This window comes from Tetranychus urticae, chromosome 1 (assembly GCF_039701765.1).
Source record: "Tetranychus urticae isolate SD_2017Ah chromosome 1, NJAU_TeUrti_SD_1.0, whole genome shotgun sequence".
NCBI lineage: Eukaryota > Metazoa > Arthropoda > Arachnida > Trombidiformes > Tetranychidae > Tetranychus > Tetranychus urticae.
In genome coordinates, this window is record NC_142958.1 from 19,963,497 (window position 1) to 19,981,762 (window position 18,266).

Sequence of the window (18,266 nt, forward strand, 5' to 3'; positions counted from 1 at the left end):
GAGTTAATTCATTAAATAATGAACATTATTCGAGCGCATCATAAGCTTTGTTTGAGTTAACCATTTACTTTTATAAACCAAGAACAAAATCTAATAACATAAGTAAAGTAAAGTACTCTTTCCGCTTTTTCTTGAATAATATGAAACAGTATCATAGTCCATAATAGCATCTAATGTTTGACCGAAAAATAATTATTGTAGTTTGTACCGTTCCCAAAATATCGAAGTTCAAAGATATTGGGTAAAGTTCGAAAAAACAAGAGAACTTTAGATAAATTTTATAAAGACTACAATCACTGATGTACACCAACTATATTTATCTATGAATCATAAGTTTCTGATCTCTACCTCATACGGTCACAGAATGCTGGCGATTTAAATGAAAATCGAATTTATCTGTTTTACAGAAAAAACATGATTTTATATCTTAAAATAAGGATATTGTCAGATTGTCCATCAAAAGTTACATCAGTGAATGGAAGTTTGATGAAAAAATCTAATTTCATTATTGAATAAAAGCCGATCGAAGTTTCAATTTCGATCTCGATTTTCTCGAATACTGTCGACGCGAGAAATTTCTAAACACCATTAATGGACTCAGTTTTTATGCTTTTACAAACCTACAACGTTATTTGAATGGGTTGATGATCAGCCCTCAAGAAAAATAAATGTAATAATTCAACTCAATTTGGTAAACAAAGTAAAGTTATTATGTGAAAAAAGTGAAAATAAAAGTTGTTGTCAATAAACTGACCAATTGTCCTTCTAATTTTTACTAAAATGTAAGCTTTTTGTAGTGAATAAACTCGGACTCGTACATCTATCAAATTGACTCGAAATCGTTATTTAATCATGTAAATGATTTAGTCATTTGTTTTTCAACAGAAACTAAATTTATTTTATTATTACGTGCTGTTTACAAAATAATTAAGCTTTAGATGAAAACAAATCAGTGACAAATTTTCTCGCACATCAATGTCTAAATATCAGATGAAATAAAGGTTTTTATTGTTTTCAAATACAATATGCAATAATTGTAACATTATCAGGTTTTTTAGCAGAATTTTTGTAGGAAAAATAATTCATTAATGGTCTTTTCTGGTCTTTTCAATGATTGAATCTCGTCTTTTTTTTAATCGGACAAAACCACTGATCGTCTTATTTCAATTAAAATTAGTTGCCTTGACTACAATAGCAGGTTTCCAATTTTCATCATCAGCTTTCACTTTTTTTGTAACCAAAAGAAAGGTTTTCCACTTCCAAATGATGATGGCAACATGAACGATGCAACGAATAGCCTTAGGCCAACTTGGGAAGTAAAAATTGAGTTTGATCGCATTTACAAGGCAAGTTCATCATTTATCTCAATGTAAGACCAAAAAAAACACAGCAACAGAGAGAAAGAGAAAGTGAAAATGCATGATGGAACAGGTTCTTTATCATCTTTCCACATCATCGTCCAGCCCCCTCTGTTCACTTTAACACCCTCCATCCAGAGTTATCGACGAACATTGAAACCACGTAAGTAATTATTATGGCCACGAGAGAAAGCAAAGACTTTCAAAGGCTAGTGCAAACTGTAATAAAGTAAAGTGAAAGCCAACGAATTAATTGTAACTTTCAATTGATATTGATATCAGATTAATGCAAGAGCAGCGGGAAAAATCAACGTATTTACCATGAGATTGAAATCTTTGACCCTCAAGTGATCTTCCTCCTTGTTTTAAAATTTATTCACCTCCTCATTAACCTCCCATTTCCTTATTTTTTGCCTTTACCAAAGTAAATTTGAAAGGAAAATTTCGACCGCCCTTTCGCTTTTAGACCAAAAAGATATCAAAATAATAATCAATGGATCCGTCAGAAGTATCATTGAATCCAGCGACCCTGCAAGTCGTAGGTCGTCCTCGTTCCCATACCATAATCAGTATGGCAAGTCAAGCAAGTGTTTGGTCTTCTGTATCAACACGCAGTCAGCCACGACTCGCTGTTCAAGCTAAACAAGTGTCTCTTGTACTGTTAAACTCTTATGAACCAGTTCCAATACTTAATCGACTCAATTTAAATGTTCAAGTGGGAACCATTTACGGTCTTCTTGGACCCTCTGGATGTGGTAAAACGTCATTCCTTCGGTGTCTCATTGGATTCCAATCAATCTCTAGTGGACAGATCAGTGTTTTCGGTTATCCTCCAGGAGATGAGAGATCAGGTGTTCCTGGTCGTGGTTTGGGTTACATGCCTCAAGACTTGGCTCTCCATGAATATTTAACAATTGGTGAATTATTAACATATTATGGTAATTTGTATCTGATTGACAATGAAACTCTTAAGGGAAGAATTGATCGTCTGATTACTTCACTTGATTTACCGGAAAAGGATCGTTTGGTGATTAATTTGAGTGGTGGTCAACGTCGTCGGGTTTCATTTGCATTGACAATTGTTCACAAGCCAAGGTTGTTGATTCTTGATGAGCCCACAGTTGGTTGTGATCCGATTCTTCGTGAACGAATATGGGAAAGTTTATCTCACTTTTCAGCAACCGACCGAATCACTGTCATCATTACAACCCATTACATCGAAGAAGCTCGGCGTTCCCATCGAGTAGGTTTCATGCGAGCTGGATCCATATTGGTTGAAGATTCACCTAATGACTTGATGGCAAAAATGGGTTCAAATACATTAGAGAAGGTTTTTTTAACACTAGTTTTGAATAAGACAAAAGACGATGTAAATAAATGTGATAAACCAAGACAAAATCATCAAACAGTTCATTTCAACCACCATGAAGAAGCGGTTGAAGTCAGTGATATCAATGAATGTGATGGTCCAATGCAGCGACCAAGATCAGTTTCATATACTTCAGCCATTGGCCCAATGAAATATCCAATTTCCGAAGTGTCAGAAATTAATGTTGACTATCAAAAGCCAATCAAAGTGAAGCGTAAAAATTTAGAGACTCGGATACTCTTCTGGTACTATACACTGTCCATTGTCATTCAAAACATTACCATGCAAATTAAACGAACACCAACTACAATCATTGTCCAATTTGTAATTCCATTGATTACGTTAATGTGCTTCTGTATGTTTGTCGGACAGATACCATATGATCTTAAGATTGGTATTGTCAACAAGGAATCACCTTTAAATTTATCTTCACTGTTTTTAGACCAAGTCAACAAGTATGTTTTCACTCAGGTTCCCTTTGATTCAGCTGAGGTGGCCAAGCTTGCAGGTAAAAGTCGATCAATTATTGGATGGGTTGAGATTCCAGACAATTTTACCACTTCATTAATTCAACGTTACCGTAAACCAGATGATTTTACCAATGCAACACACATGCAGTCAACCATCCAATTACATTTAGATGTTACCAATTGGCCCATTTCAATTACAGTTGAGAGAGCATTTGAACAAGCTTATCTAGAGTTTGTCCAGAAAATGATGACCCGATTGGGTGGTAATCCTGCCATAACCAAAATTCCCGTTGAAATTCCTGAGGTAATCTATGGTTCGCTTGAGCTTAGTGATTATTCTGGTATCCGTGAATTTGTTTCGGTTGGTATTCTGGTAATTATTTCGTACACCATTGCCTTTGGAACCACCATCCTGGTTGTCCTTTTAGAAAAGATTAGCCTGATATTTGAAAGAAATTTTGCTGCAGGTAAGTCAGTTCTCGGTTGGAAATTGCATTTATCATTGTTTATTGTGATTATTCGAGGTTACTATTATCTTAGCTGCTTTTTTGTGACTCGATTGTTTCAATTTAAATTTTAATTGATATGCTGATTGGGAAATTTAATATTACCTTGAAGATTGGAGGAAATTTGGCGAAGGAAGTTTCACTAAATATGAAGATATAAGCACTGGTCAGTGTATCTTGTTGACCTAGCTTTTGAAAGGTGTTCAGTCTAGCTTTAGCTTTGTCTCTTGTCTTTTTTTATCTTTCCAATTGTAATCATCGACTTTTGGAGTGTTTAGTAATTATATATTTGGTTAGTTGTTTCCAATGGATTCCTGGGTTAAATCACTATTTGAATGCTGAGATTTTCCGGTTATTTGTTTTCCCCATTTCTTTGCCTGAGAAGATAGTAATTAGCTTGGAGCGTCGGAGAAAAATAATTCATGAGATTTACTGAGTCTCTGAAGAATCTTAATATCACTGAATCTGCTTACGTTAGATTGATTCTTGGACGCACTTGATAGCTTTTGGAGGTTAATTTAACCAGTTAAAGTAAACAGATTGATAAAGAAAACCTTGTAATTATTTGTTTACGATTCCATCTTGATATTAACTGGAAGAATGTTGAAAAGCGAAACATTGAGAAAAAATAATGTGATTTCTGTGATAATGGCGTTTCCTTGTTGAACCCCTTTATCCAAATATCTCAATTTTAATGGCTAATTTCAAGTGTAAATTAAGCATTCATAATTAGACACAAATAGTCACAAGTAAACATTGAAGTACAACCATAAAACCACATTTAACCTTATTTGAGGCAAAAAAATACATTGTATTAACAAATATAAACAAATACACAAACTAGAGACAAAATTTGAAACTCGAATCGTTGATAATCAAACAAATTGGTAGTAAATATGCAAAAATTACGACAAAAATGAACAGATTTAATTAATAATGGAAAGCAAAATACGAGATTGAAAAAGGCGGGCAACACATGTTATCTAACCTTATTCGTCATTTTGCTTTTGCTATTGAAAAATTATAACTAACTCTTTATTAATATTTGGCTTTGTTTAAACATTTTCAAATGGTTCATTAATTGTTAATTTTTATCATTCTTGTTTTAATAAAGGTGTAACTACAGGCCAGTTGATCCTTGGTCATTTAATTACCCGTGTTGCCGTTCAAAGCTCAGTGGTTATTGTCCTCTTCATAATAACTCTTAACCTATTTGAAGTTTCATCTAAAGGGTCGTTTGTCACAGCCATAATGTTACTTCTTGTCCACTCTTTGACTGGAGCAACTCATGGCATTTGTGTATCGGCAATGTCCAGCTCTCTCTTCATGGCTTCCATCTTTAGCAATGCGGTCATCATCTTTTTCTTCATCATCGGAGGTGTCCTTTGGCCTTACAATTCACTCCCATATTATCTTAAATGGATTGCCCTGATATCTCCCATTTGTCTACCAACAGAGAGTCTTCGAGCTGTCCTTGTCAGAGGCTGGTCATTCACTCATCCTCAGGTCCTTATTGGTTTTGCTGTTTCATTAACGTGGACTTTACTATTTTTGCTTGGTGCTCTTCGTTCATTCAAGTATGGCGTTTCAACTGCTAAACGATAAACAAGCAAAATATCATCATGATGATATTTTATTTTGGCTCGTCTTATCTTTCCAAATCTTGGCTCATCATTCACCACTGACTTGAATACTGAGAACCAAAAGGATAATATTTATTAACATTGAATCACATCAACTATTGGATATGTTCATTTGTTGGTCATTTAATGGGCATTTGCATGTGTAAAAATAGTCTGTCATCATCATGATTCGCTGTTTGTGCGTGATAAATGTAATTATCTAGACAATGAACTGGTAAGATGATAATGTTTATCATAACTTTTTGGTAAACTTATACTTTAATATTTATTTTCCCCCTAAAAAAGCAATTTTGATGTTTAATAAGACAACTTAAATAAATTAATTTCCCATTTTGAATCACAAAAATTGTGACCTGCTTAAAAATAACTGACCCTTTCTAATTAACATTTGTTTTACCTTCTTTATTTACCATTGTAAGTAATTATACATTATTTCATTGTGAAATTTAAATCATTATTGACGATTCATCAAATAAACCTTATAAGTTCAATGTAAAACAAATGAAAAGGTCATTTTTATTATAATCACTTTGCTTTAATAAATCACTTATCAAACCAAATCCACCTTCAAATATTGATCTGCTATTAATCAAAAAGATTATCGCATCATGATTGATTACTAGTACAATAACATTCAATGTGATTCCAATTGATTATTGAGAGTCTCAATGAAAATTAGAAACGGTTCAATCCAAATCCAGTTAAAGTGTAACAAAAAAAAAATGAATTTTGTTCAACAAAAGCTTAACCTTAAACCAATGTTTTGACTTGAAAATCTTCTCCACCATTTGTCTGTACACGAATCGATGATCCGATTTTGAATTGCCATACAAACTCAACCAATCGTCAGATTATTCTGTAAATTCAGTGAATAAGCCATGAATATTTTAGAATTTATTTGTAGCAAACAAAAATTTTTCATCTTTTCAACTAATCAAGTTATTCTACTTCAATTGAGAATAGGATTTGAGAAGAAATTAAAAGATTAGAAGATGTTTTTTCATTTTGAAAAAATCGAATGACCTTTCTAATGATTTTATGATGAATTTGGATAAAAATCATCAGAATTAAGACTCTGCTTATCAGGAAAACTGAACATCTTTTTAAGTATTTCAGAATGGTAAAAAAATTGGAGTTCAAATGATTTTAATTTCTTACTAAATTGATGATTAGCTAATACTTAGTTTCATGATAATCCCGACGGTTTTTTTGTCAAAGAAATAAATTTGAAAGATGTTTTAGTAATTTCAAATCGATTGCCCATTGATGGACGGTAAGACAGTTATATTGACATAATTAGCAATGAAATCGATGCTTAAATGAGATTAATTATTTAGTTAATTGTGAAATTTAAGGAGGAGAGATTGTTATTTGAAACAGAAGAGGGCAAATGAATTCTGGTCAAACGAGACTGGTTACTTTAACCAGTTAACCGGGTTTTTCTTGGGTTATAACCAGTTGAAGTTGATCAATCTAATTCCCTGTTTTTTATACTTCTCATTATGTATATCATCAGTATGATACTTTAGACTCTGGATTACAAAATACCGGAAATAAATCGCTATCGACAAGCAACAAACTAACCAACATTCAAAAATTACCTAGACTATTGTTTAACCGTTTAATTTAATTTCCCTCCAATTTTTCGCTCCCAAATCCTTATCTCGATCAAAGGAACAGACATTTTGTTTATTATTCACCAGTTTACTCCTTCTAGATCTTTCTTATATCTTTTGTCTGTTTTTGTATCAACTTTGTTTTTACTTAAACCTCATGATATTCAATGTTTTACTTAATCAATTTCCCAAGGAAACTAATCTACCGTCGATTAGTAGGATCAACAACTTTAAGAAATCAATCATCCTTTATTCATTATTATTTTTAATCATCAATCTAAATGAAGTTAAAGGACAAAGGTTTCCTTTTCAGTCATCAGTGTCATCAAATTCACCCTCAACTTCATCATTATCATCTTTTTTGCCATCGATTTCGACCAATCTATGGAATCAATTGTCCAACGGTAATCGACGAGTTGATGAACAACTTGAGCAAGGACGTAAGTTTTTTATTTTTTTAAACCTCCTGACATTTTACATTGACCTTTGCCCATACACTTTTGTTTACCGCAATCCTACTCTCAGATTATCACCAATAAACAACCTCGTAAAAGTTTCAAATAGCCAGCCTCTAATTAGATTTTTTTAATTTAATTTATCACAAAGAAATACTAATTACAAGTCGGCTCGAGTACTTTTATGAATTGGTTATTTTAAACTGCTTCAAGTTACTTATTTTATTGGTTTTTCTGAAGTGAAAATTAGAAACTATACTGTTTACTATTTTAGGTTGTAAATGAAATTAATTGAAATGGTCAATGCGCTAATTGTATTATGGGTTATTTGACCATTTTAACTGGCAAACACTATTCTAATGTTTATCTTTTTTCTCTATTTTAGCTATATTCTTGGGTGGAAGTTTTGACTTTGATTTAAATGAGTTGGCCCATCTCATTCAACCTATGTACAATTTGATCAAAAATTCTGAAATTGTAAAAGTTGACCAAGGTGGAAACAGAGGAAATCCCGGTAATCATGGTGGAAATAATAATGATCAAATGCTTGCTTCAGCATCAAAACCTGGATGGACGTTTTCACCTTCATTTGGTTCCGGATCAACTCAGATTAAACCATTGATAACTCTTGCTGTACCCGAGATTGAATTTCTTAACAGCAACAACAACAATAATCCTAATCATAATGGTAACCTAAATATGAATAATAATAACCAGCCTAATTCCCATCGGATATCATCACATCAACTTTACAACAGTTTAAATGGCCGTCCTGTACAAGGAGTCGATCCATATTTAGCATCCGCATCCGGTGACCTTGGCCCTTTATCGTCTCCATCATCTAATTTTAATAACATTAATCGTGGTTCCTCTTTAACCTCTACAAATGGCAGAAGGAAAAAGAAACGAAAGCCAAACAGTAAATCAAAGCGTAAACCATTAATTCAAATTGTCGATGATGATGAAGATAATGATGATCATAATAGTGAAGAGGATGAAACTGATAGCTTAATACCAATGTCATCAAATGCTGGTAATAAAAATAATAATGGCGATGAAGAAGAAGATGATCGTAAAGATTCTGACGAGAATCAAGCTCTCGATCAAATATTGGAAATGGGTTTGCCCAACTTTTTATTAGAAGAAGTGTTTGGCTTGAATCGAAAACTATTGAGACCAGGTAAAATATTAGCGCATTTAACATTCGGAGCTTTAGCTAGAGGAATGATTAAACGTTTTTTCAAAACCTTCCTGTCCCGATCATCGCCAGAAAGAGGTTTACTCCGTCGAGTAGCTGATAAAAGTTGTCGATCAGTTAAGGGCTTGAGCTTGCGAGACTCGGTTATTTTACCTTTAGGTGTAGCTGTAACCCTTCATCCACTTCTGCTTCCTTTGATGCCCTTTATGCTTTTCACTTTGGGCTCATTGAAAGCTATTGAATCAGCAACATGTTATGTTAGCCATGCTTTTCGATAAACTCATCATCAATAGATAATTGATTTCTCTAGTAATTTACTTTTACTTCACCTTTTAATGCCCATCTTGTCATCTGTATAAAGTACCCTTTTATTTATTTCAAATCAATAAATATTAACTTTTGTTCCTATTTGATTGTTACTTCAATTGCCAATCTGTTTTGATTTCAATTGTATTTGATTTGAACATGTTTGTTTGTTATTACGACTTCAAGCATGATGGATTAGATTAACAATAATCGTGATTCTATGTTTATATCTTGTTAAACAAGGTAAATATTATGTACCTTCAAACGCTTTCTTCCCAAGAAATTTGACAATGTTGTGATTAGTTACTAACTTTTCAAATAACTATTATCATAGCGTGCCCTAAGTATTAACAATTTGATGATAATAATAATGATTATCATCAATGTTGAACGTTTCGTTAATCATGCTAAAACAGGGTGGTCAAGTGAATCAAGATTTTCGTATCTTTACGATGTGAATCAAACTACCCTTCATCTTTGATGAAATTTAAAGGGTGTAACACTTGACGATTGAAAAAGTAAAAAGTCTCAGAGAAAATATTGGAACACAAAATAATCTTGAAGATGCCGGATAGCTCAATTAACTGAACTTATTTAGATTAGTCAATCTTAATAGGGAAAGATGATCATGAATATATCCATGTAATTTTGCATAAACAAGTTCCAATCCTTGATTTATTACCAAGGAACAGCAAAGGTAGAAAAACTTTCTGTTCCAGTTCTGTCTTGCACCAAACCAGATGATAAGCTATTGTAAACAAATTCAATATAAAGCTTTACAGGTCAATTTGAAATTGAAATGTAACTTCAAGTTATCATAAAAGATTATGTAATAATATTCACAGAGAACCCATGAAAGTTGATTTGATTGTTGTCAATTGAAAGACGTTTTGCAGCAGATTAAATTGATTTGGACGATGAAAGTAACCAAAATTATCTGATCACGACAGAAATCACGACTTAATTCCATTGTTGATAACGACTTGTGGTCATAATCATGATTAACAGACACAAATGGAAAGTAAATTGACTGAAGAAAGCTAAACATTGGGCAAAAAAAATCACTAGATTAAAATTGAACTCAAACATCATTAAAACGACCTTTTACCAAGTCAAATTTCATTGGTTAACCAAATCTGGTAAAAAGATTGTGACTGTCAAGGCCAGGATAAAATAAAGACGCTAAGATAATATTGAAAATAAATCAATTATTGTGAAATGAAATGTAAAACTGGTGACCTTTTTGGTCACTGTTTACAGTTAATGTGTCATTGTTCACTTTTAATCTGTAATCTTATCTTTTTGTCTGCCATTCTGCCTTTGTCATCTTGTCTTCTTAGCGTCTTTGACACAAGAAGATTCAATTTTGTCTTTTTTTCCCTGTGATTGTCAGTTATCAAGCAAACATCATCTTTATTAATCAATCAACATTAACCTGAATTGTGATTCTCTTTGGCTACCATTTGTACCTTTATTTAGCCATTCAACAATTAATTATCAACTTCTATTGTGGTTATATGAGTGTTTTCAAATATTGAATTAATAACCAAAATGGTTTCGCCTTTTCAAAGGAATGAAAAATAGGTAAGCAATGGTGGAAAAGATGAAGAAACAAAAGCTCAGGGTTAAGGTGTTTAAGAAGATAAAGTAGCCAGAAAAAAAAGAAGGAACAAGAATCTTTCTTTCTATTTTATCTTTTCTTTCCTTTACCTTTCTTTTCTATCATCATCAATTCACATCTTTCTCTATCAATCATTTGCCTCTTTCCTCTCATCATCATCATCATAATCATCATCACCATCCGCTCCTTCTTTAGCCATTTACCTGAATGTATTTTGACCAAACAAGCAAAGACCTTTTTTTTCTTTGATTTTATAATTACATTGGTAACAAGAAGAAGGGAAAAATGATGATGATGAGGAGAAAGGGGGTCAAAGGTAAAAAACAGAAATTCAAAAAGTAAGAGAAAAAGAAAGGTGAAGTGGAAAAAAAGTTAGACCTAAAGTGAGTCTGGAGCCACAAAAAATGGACCTGAAAATATTTGTAAAACGTGATGAGGTGAGGTTATTAGAGCTTCTTTAGGAAAGAAGAAAAATCCTCATAGACAGCTTATTTCTTCCTTCATCTTCTTCATCTTCAGCTTTTTTTACCTTTCTTTGGAACAAGTTGTTAAGGTAAGGGAAAAAAATGTTCAGAAATATTTAAACAACTGATGAGGTGCCAATAAAAGGTTCACTTTGTTTCACCTTTCTTTTATAATCTTCACATTGTCAGTCTCCTGGTTATCATCTTCAGCTTTCATTTCTACATCTTCTGCTTTTACTGTTTCAAATCATCTTTCCTTTCAAAGTGAACAATTATTTGAAACTTTTGTCAATCACAATTCAAATTCCACTCTAATTTTTATTTTTAGGAATCTTACATCAGATTGAGAAACATGTGCGTTAATGGATACTTCATTGACTTGATATAAATAACATTTGCAGCTCATTTACAATCATCACATCATCTGTTTGATTACCGTATCGGCGCACATAATGTCACGGTGCCTCGGATCGAGCTCGCTCGTAATAAGTGAGAATTTTAGTCACTGAGCATGCGTCAACTCAGAAAAGGAAAAATTTGTAAAAATCGAAATTGATCGGTTAATAGAGAAATTTTGACTATTATTTTGAATTTTTCAATTAACTAATAGAAATGCATTCATAAGATCAAATTTTTTCTCTGCTAATCGGTCGAGAAAAAGCTCAAAGTGATCATTAATAATAGCCCATGAGCGTCTAAATGGGCAGCAAAAGTGCTGTTATTTGAGCGAGCCCATTTTGAAGCACCGTGACATTATGTGCGCCGATACGGTAATCAACTTTTCATCTTTTATGCATGAATTTAATTTCAGTTTCAATTGGATTCCAACCTTTTTCAATTCCTGGCTGCTTTTCATTTATTTTCAACTTCTATCCTCATATTGCAGCTTTCAATGAAGGTATCTCTCAGCATTTGGAAATTGCATATTTATCATTTGCCGATGTCTGAAAATGGGTATTTTTTGGCCTCATGATAAACTCCTGGATAAATCTCAATTTATTTCTGAACCTTTAACTCTTAAACTGGACCAGCAAGTTAACAAAATCATCTTTAACCTCCTGGGATGTTAACGATATTTTGTATCTTACAAAATAGTAGAGAATTGGAAATAATAAATTGATCAAGAATCAGTTTATTTTTTATAAATTAACCTGATTTTAAGCCCTTGGGCCAATATTGTCAGATATTTTTTTACAGTTCAGAAACAAATAACGAAAAATGGATTCTCATTTTGCTAACACTTATTCAGAAGCTTTTTATTATCATTTTCAGCTGAAAACAACTTAAATCTAGTCTTAGCGCGATTTACCTTTGTTTTACTGGCAATTTATTCCAACTTTAACCAATGATAATTATACAATTTTATTGTTTACCAGAAGTTAAAAATCAATCAACTTACCAAGAAAAGGTTGAAAAAATGAATTGTTAATGAAGCGGATTTGAAATGTTATGTGATTTCAATGTTTATTACCTCATTTTACCTCTCTTATGGTTGCTGATTAAAGGCTAAGGCTTATAATCATGAAGGATTTAGGTTTTGATTGGTGTAAACTGAATTGAATTAAATCAGAAGCTGAATTAATTATCATTGGTTATGTTTTTTGTACCAAGTCAAACTATGTTATAATGAATAACTGATTCAATGAAATCATCAAATTAATCGATAGTTCAATTTAATAACATTCAATTGTATCTTCAATGTTACCAGAAAATCGCTCAAAAATTTTAATGTTCATTAAGACAATTGTTGGATATTAGTTTGGACTGGTTTAAGTGAACAGTTTTATGCTTCGGACATTTAATTGTTGTCAATTAAGGTAAATTGTTGGATGGTTATTACTAAATTGGTAGCAATTACAAATGAAGAGATAATTGTGTCTTGCAAAGTGCTTAATTTAAAGGTTTGGTAAACAAAAGGTAAATTGTCAGGGTGTGTTTGGATTTTCAATGATTAAAGTGTTTAAGGTTAAATGATTATGACAATCAACTGATTGGCCTGAAACGGATAGCTCGATAGATTGTTAAAGGTGTAATGATTAACATTTGAAAATAACACAATTTAAAGATGAATTAAAACTCTGGTAACTCAATTTAGCGTAGGTTTAGTTGGGTTGTGTAGGTTTGCTGAATAGGAAGAGAGTTACGTTTTATTTTGTTATTAACATTCAAAAATATGGAAATGAAAATTTGATTAAAATCAATATTAACGCAATTGCAATCTATTGCTTTTCTGTTGATAATTAATTGAGTAGTTAATAGGTTTTCAAAGGTGATTAAAAAGAGAATCATTAATCAGAAGGTTTATGAATCATGAATTACGTTTTCCCTATTATCCAATGCTAATAATATAAGAAGTTCAAAGATTAATCGCCAATCTTGGTTTCAACTTTGCAAAATGTGTGATAAGATGGGAAAATATTAATTGTTTACATCAATTTAAGTAAACAATTTAATTGTTTTAACCTTTTTTCGGGTAATTAAAATTGAAAACTGATTGATAATCGCGATTTAAGAGTAATCATCAGGTTGTAACCAGCATTTTCCAATGTTGATTCCATCTTTACAGTCTTTAATATCTTGATTGTAGCTTTTAAATTTAAGACCAAGCTTAGGAGATAACTCATAACTGGAAAATGATTGTTGATGAATACACAGGAATTTTCGTCACATCTTTCAGCTTTGGATTCATGGGCCTGTAGCGATGGGTTTGGTTCATTTTTTGACAAATGATGGTATTTACATCAAAACTGGTCCGAAGTATTTCACTGTTGGTAACTAAAGTACATGTTGTAAAACAGACAAAAGCACAAAAACAGGACAAAAGAGGTGAGGATGGCAATTGAGAGAAGGATCGGGAAAAAGGAATCCAATGTTTTGTTTGAATATGAAGTGCTATTAAGGGCTGATGTTATGGCTTCTCTAATGATTGGAGTATCTGGTTTGTTGAATTATTTAGATGTCATCATGTTTAATTGAATTCCAAAGTAATTAAGAATTTAATGATTTCTTTTCCATCATTCCAATTGTGGTTCCAAGCGGTCATTAAAGTTGCCAATGTCTTCAAGTCATTGACTTGAATCGACCATCTGAATGAAGGGTAGCAATGCCATCTATTGGAGAAAAGAAGAAAATAAATGAAATTTGAAGCTTTAAGCTGAAGATGTGAAGATTATGATGAATGTTTTGTGATTAAAATGGATATTGAGAAGTTTTAGGACAAATTTAACCAAGAAAATACTGTCTAATGATGTAATTTGATCATGCATTTCAAGGTAAACCATGAAAACTGAATCAAAGAATGTTGATAAAAAATAAAACATTGAAACAAAAGTACATTTGCTTTTCCAACCCATGAAGTTTTTTATCATATTTTTAACCGGCAAAGTAACATTTGAACACAATAGATTATTAATGATGTTGAATGATGAAAATATTCATTGGGTTAGCTAATTTGTCTAGTTAATTATCAGAATAGCCGATGATCCAAAGTAACCTTTGGCTTAATTGTTTATGCTAATTGTTATTATTTTGATACGAAACCAAAACTAAAACATCTTTAGCTTTGATACATCATTAATTATCTCTAAACAACCAAATTGTTGGCTCAACCACAATGATATTGTTATTACATAATGGTCAACAGCATTTCTCACGGTAACATGTAATTAATTAATTACACTGGTGACAGTGAATACAATAAAATACAACGTAAGTAGTTTACAAATTGTCATAATTGCAATGTTTGATATGACAACAGAGGAAAAAGTGATTCAACATGGAAAAGGCTCTTCTATTGATGAAATTTGTTAGGAAAAGTGTTAATAAAAGTCATATTTTCGGGCTTACCTGATTCTGGAGTCAAGTGTGTTGAAGGTGAATGTGAAGATGATGAAAATGAAGATAATTTCCGGCAAACATTTACAGTCCCGTGCCTTTGCCTCGCTTAAACGAGTTTAAAGTCAATCATTAAAGCGTAAAATGTTGCAAAAAAGTAACAAAGCGAGATCATCACAGAGTTTAGTACAAATTAGTGTTTACCAGAAAAAAAGTCATTGATGTAAATCAACTAAATTTTTTAGTGGAAAGGCAATCATAATATAGATTTAATTATTTAAAATCAAAAGTAATGTTCAAACAAAAAATGAATTTATTAAAGCAGATTTAATTTAAGCAAACTTAATGAACAAACTCAAAATTATGTAAAGCTTATTGTTTGTACAGCTCAAGGGGTTGTTTAGTAATTAATCTTTTTATGCCTATTGTTTATGCTTTTTTTGGCTTGTATTTTTAGACTATATTTTTCGTGTTATTTTTAACATTTATTTTTACACAATTTATATTAAAGCTAATTATGTAAAAATGTAATTAATGTGTTACAAACATGGATCATTGCTGATGTTGGCAATTCATCTAACAATGGTGATCAATCAATGAACCTGTGAACCAATATTTGCCATCAACCATTTCAACAGAAACAATAGTCAAAGAGTAAGTATATTTGGCTTTTTTTGCTGTTATAAGATATTGAATTTGAATCTGGTGTTGGTCTGATTATTATTTGATAATTTAACGTATTTGGTGATTTAAATTTATTATCAAGTGTAATGTTTTTCCGAAATTTGAGCTAGATTACTTGTTGATTAGGTTTGAAACGTTTGGAGGGAAGAAAAGTGATTTGTTATAACAGATGAGCTGAAAGCGAAAAAAAGAAGCTTTTGTTTATAATCAACGTTGCTTATGATTGAGTCAACTTTCATTTTACTTGACATTTCTTAGCTTCCGTTAACTTCCGTTGACCCAGAACTCTTTTCAATCAAAATTTTCTTTGACTTTTTTTTGGGTGAATTATGAGCAGTAAAAGCACCGTTTGTAAAGATCATTAAGCTAACTCAATCTCTTTTTTTACTCCAAAAGTGTACTCCAAAGCTTTTTTCCTTGTGAAGATGTCAAATGCAAATCATTGGCCGGACGAAATTTGAGTAGTATCGCTAAGGAATGGTGAGCTATGTCAAGGATGAGAAAAACAGTTTCCCTAGTGAAGATGAGGATGGCTGATAGGAGGAGGATGAAGTTTCTCAAGAGCAAAATTTTTAAAGATCAATAAAAACCTCAGATTACGAGTTTTTTGCCTCTTGCTGGATCACTTTAAATCACCGTGACAAATTTACAGATTTATGCAAGGAAAATGCTACAGTTTTTCAAATCAAAGCTCAAAATTTTAATACTTTTATTTGATGAAGTAAAAAATTTAGCAAACGAGTCAAATATACTTTATAGTAGAGGAAAAGGCTCAAATAAAAGAGGTAATTGTTTATATAATTGAATTGAAGATATTTTGACAGTCTAACAGTTTAGGTTAGTGATTTAATGTATTAACAATAATCAAATGATACATTTTAGATATTAGACGGAAAATAGACATCTATTAAAAATCGTAATTTAATATTTGAAAGATTGTTTTTATTTATTTTTGAATTGTCATGAATGGTGCTAGAATGAGCAAATGAAGAGTAAAAAATTGACAGAAGCCCAATGAGTTTCGATGACATCTGGTGATATTTTACTTGTGATAAAAGTTAGATGCTTTTGAAAGACAACACTGTCATGGTGAAAGATGGGAATAAAATTAAGATAATTGGAACCTGTAATACAGAAAAAAATCATGATTAAAATCTGTTGAAACGTATTTTTAATATTAAGATAGCAAAATGAGTTTTATGGATAACTTTTGTGAAATTAGCAAAACATTAGCCTATTTTCGATGTTGATGAAACGGACCCAGGGAAGATTCCTAGAGGTCCAAGGTTTACTGAAGAACCACAATCTCAAATTTTTGATCTCAATGGTCGGGACCATCGTAATTACGTTACTTTAAGATGTGCGGCTGATGCTTATCCAACAGCAAATTATCAATGGTTCAAAGAGAACTACAATAAGACAGAAATTGTTTCTGAATTGGTTAATCCATTGTCTGATCCAAGATATACGCAAATTTATGGAACATCAATTATTCATAATCCAAAGAAAGAGATCGATCGTGGAAATATAATTGTAAGGTTAGCAAAAAATTTTGAAGCATTATCAGTGAAACAGTGCAAGTTAGATATATTGGTCAGTTTCAACTGACAAGGTCTAACGATTTTGCCAATACAAATTGGGGTAAATCATTGAGTTGTGATCCACCACAACATCACCCAAGAGGAATGTTTTATTGGGTAAAGAATGTTTTCCCTAACATCATTGGAGATGATAGACGAACCTTTGTATCCAGTGATGGTAACCTTTACTTTTCTTCAGTTGAAGAAGTCGATAGTGCCAACTAACGTTATTGTAATGTTCAAAGTGCCATTTCATCTACTGGTCGAACCAGTCCATCATTTTACCTCAGAGTTGACCCTACTCCTAATAATTAGTCAAAAGCTTCAATTTCCTGTTGGGTTTCCTAAAATTTTCCCTGAAGCTCCATTAGCAGGTTAACGAGTATCCCTTGAATGTGTTGCTTATGGGTATCCCGTTCCATCATACAACTGGAGTCGAGTCGGTGTTACTGAACAGTTGCCTGATGGTACTTCACTCACAAGTCACAATCGTTTATTGATCATACCTAAAGTAAATGTTCAAAATTCAGGAGAATATCGCTTCAGCATTTCTCATAGTCCAATAATCCAGTGCCAGTGTTTCTTCAAGGACTCAGAGATAAAGTTGTTGACATTTGAGCCAATCTAGTCTGGACCTGTGACGCTTTTGGTATACGAGAAGTTAAATATAATTTGTACAAGAATGGAGTTGAACTTAGAGCATACTATCCCACCTGAAGATCACCAAAGAATTAAAATTGAAAATAATGTTCTTACAATCGAAGCTGCCAATCCTAATAGAGATGCTGGAATGTATCAATGTCGTGCCTACAATGAATTGGGTAATGCATTCAGTTCAACTCAATTAAAGATTGCTGGTATATAAAACCAACATTTCGTCGGTACCCATTAACAGACATGTATGCTGCCGTTGGCTCAAAATTTTCAATCACTTGCCTACCCGAAGCTTTACCAGGCCTTTCTTATCAATGGTTATTTAATGATTCGCCATATCGATCTAACTCTGAAATATTAAGTAAAATTCGTAAGTAGGATGAAGGCTGGTATATTTGTGCCGTCCGAAATAAATATGGTGAGATCAAACAAAAGGTTATCTAACTGTGTTTGAGAACTCGTCATTTGCCGAATATCCAAGGCCAAAAATTGTTGCCTTAGTAAATGA

At 32.3% G+C, this 18,266-nt stretch overlaps 2 protein-coding genes, 3 long non-coding RNA genes and 1 pseudogene across 5 annotated transcripts; 5 read left to right on the plus strand and 1 right to left on the minus strand.

Moving 5' to 3' along the window:
* The first annotated feature begins 1,401 nt into the window (after positions 1-1,401).
* Positions 1,402-5,848, plus strand: LOC107359211 (ABC transporter G family member 23). Its single transcript, XM_015925684.3, has 2 exons — positions 1,402-3,664; positions 4,818-5,848. The coding sequence occupies exons 1-2, from the start codon at positions 1,852-1,854 to the stop codon at positions 5,306-5,308; spliced, it is 2,304 nt and encodes a 767-aa protein (XP_015781170.2). The 5' UTR covers positions 1,402-1,851; the 3' UTR covers positions 5,309-5,848.
* A 911-nt stretch (positions 5,849-6,759) lies between these two features.
* LOC107359334 (uncharacterized) lies at positions 6,760-9,023 on the plus strand. The gene is made up of 2 exons (XM_015925818.3): positions 6,760-7,402; positions 7,803-9,023. The coding sequence occupies exons 1-2, from the start codon at positions 7,120-7,122 to the stop codon at positions 8,891-8,893; spliced, it is 1,374 nt and encodes a 457-aa protein (XP_015781304.2). The 5' UTR covers positions 6,760-7,119; the 3' UTR covers positions 8,894-9,023.
* A 1,170-nt stretch (positions 9,024-10,193) lies between these two features.
* Positions 10,194-12,310, plus strand: LOC107359317 (uncharacterized). The gene is made up of 2 exons (XR_016201078.1): positions 10,194-10,505; positions 11,818-12,310. It is a non-coding gene; the product is annotated as an uncharacterized LOC107359317 (long non-coding RNA).
* Positions 12,311-13,134: 824 nt separating this feature from the next.
* Positions 13,135-15,208, minus strand: LOC107359316 (uncharacterized). Its single transcript, XR_001568072.3, has 2 exons — positions 14,853-15,208; positions 13,135-14,116 (listed from the first exon to the last, which is right to left on the minus strand). It is a non-coding gene; the product is annotated as an uncharacterized LOC107359316 (long non-coding RNA).
* A 29-nt stretch (positions 15,209-15,237) lies between these two features.
* LOC107372037 (uncharacterized) lies at positions 15,238-16,133 on the plus strand. The gene is made up of 2 exons (XR_001570945.3): positions 15,238-15,494; positions 15,921-16,133. It is a non-coding gene; the product is annotated as an uncharacterized LOC107372037 (long non-coding RNA).
* Positions 16,134-16,548: 415 nt separating this feature from the next.
* LOC112538507 (contactin-like) lies at positions 16,549-18,100 on the plus strand (annotated as a pseudogene).
* Positions 18,101-18,266: the final 166 nt, after the last annotated feature.

Bases quoted from the DNA above. Each gene is read 5' to 3' on its own strand.
- LOC107359211 (XM_015925684.3), top strand. From the start codon at position 1,852: ATGGATCCGTCAGAAGTATCATTGAATCCAGCGACCCTGCAAGTCGTA. The intron at 3,665-4,817 runs GTAAGTCAGTTC...GTTTTAATAAAG, and splicing joins TGAAAGAAATTTTGCTGCAG to GTGTAACTACAGGCCAGTTG.
- LOC107359334 (XM_015925818.3), top strand. From the start codon at position 7,120: ATGATATTCAATGTTTTACTTAATCAATTTCCCAAGGAAACTAATCTA. The intron at 7,403-7,802 runs GTAAGTTTTTTA...TCTCTATTTTAG, and splicing joins TGAACAACTTGAGCAAGGAC to CTATATTCTTGGGTGGAAGT.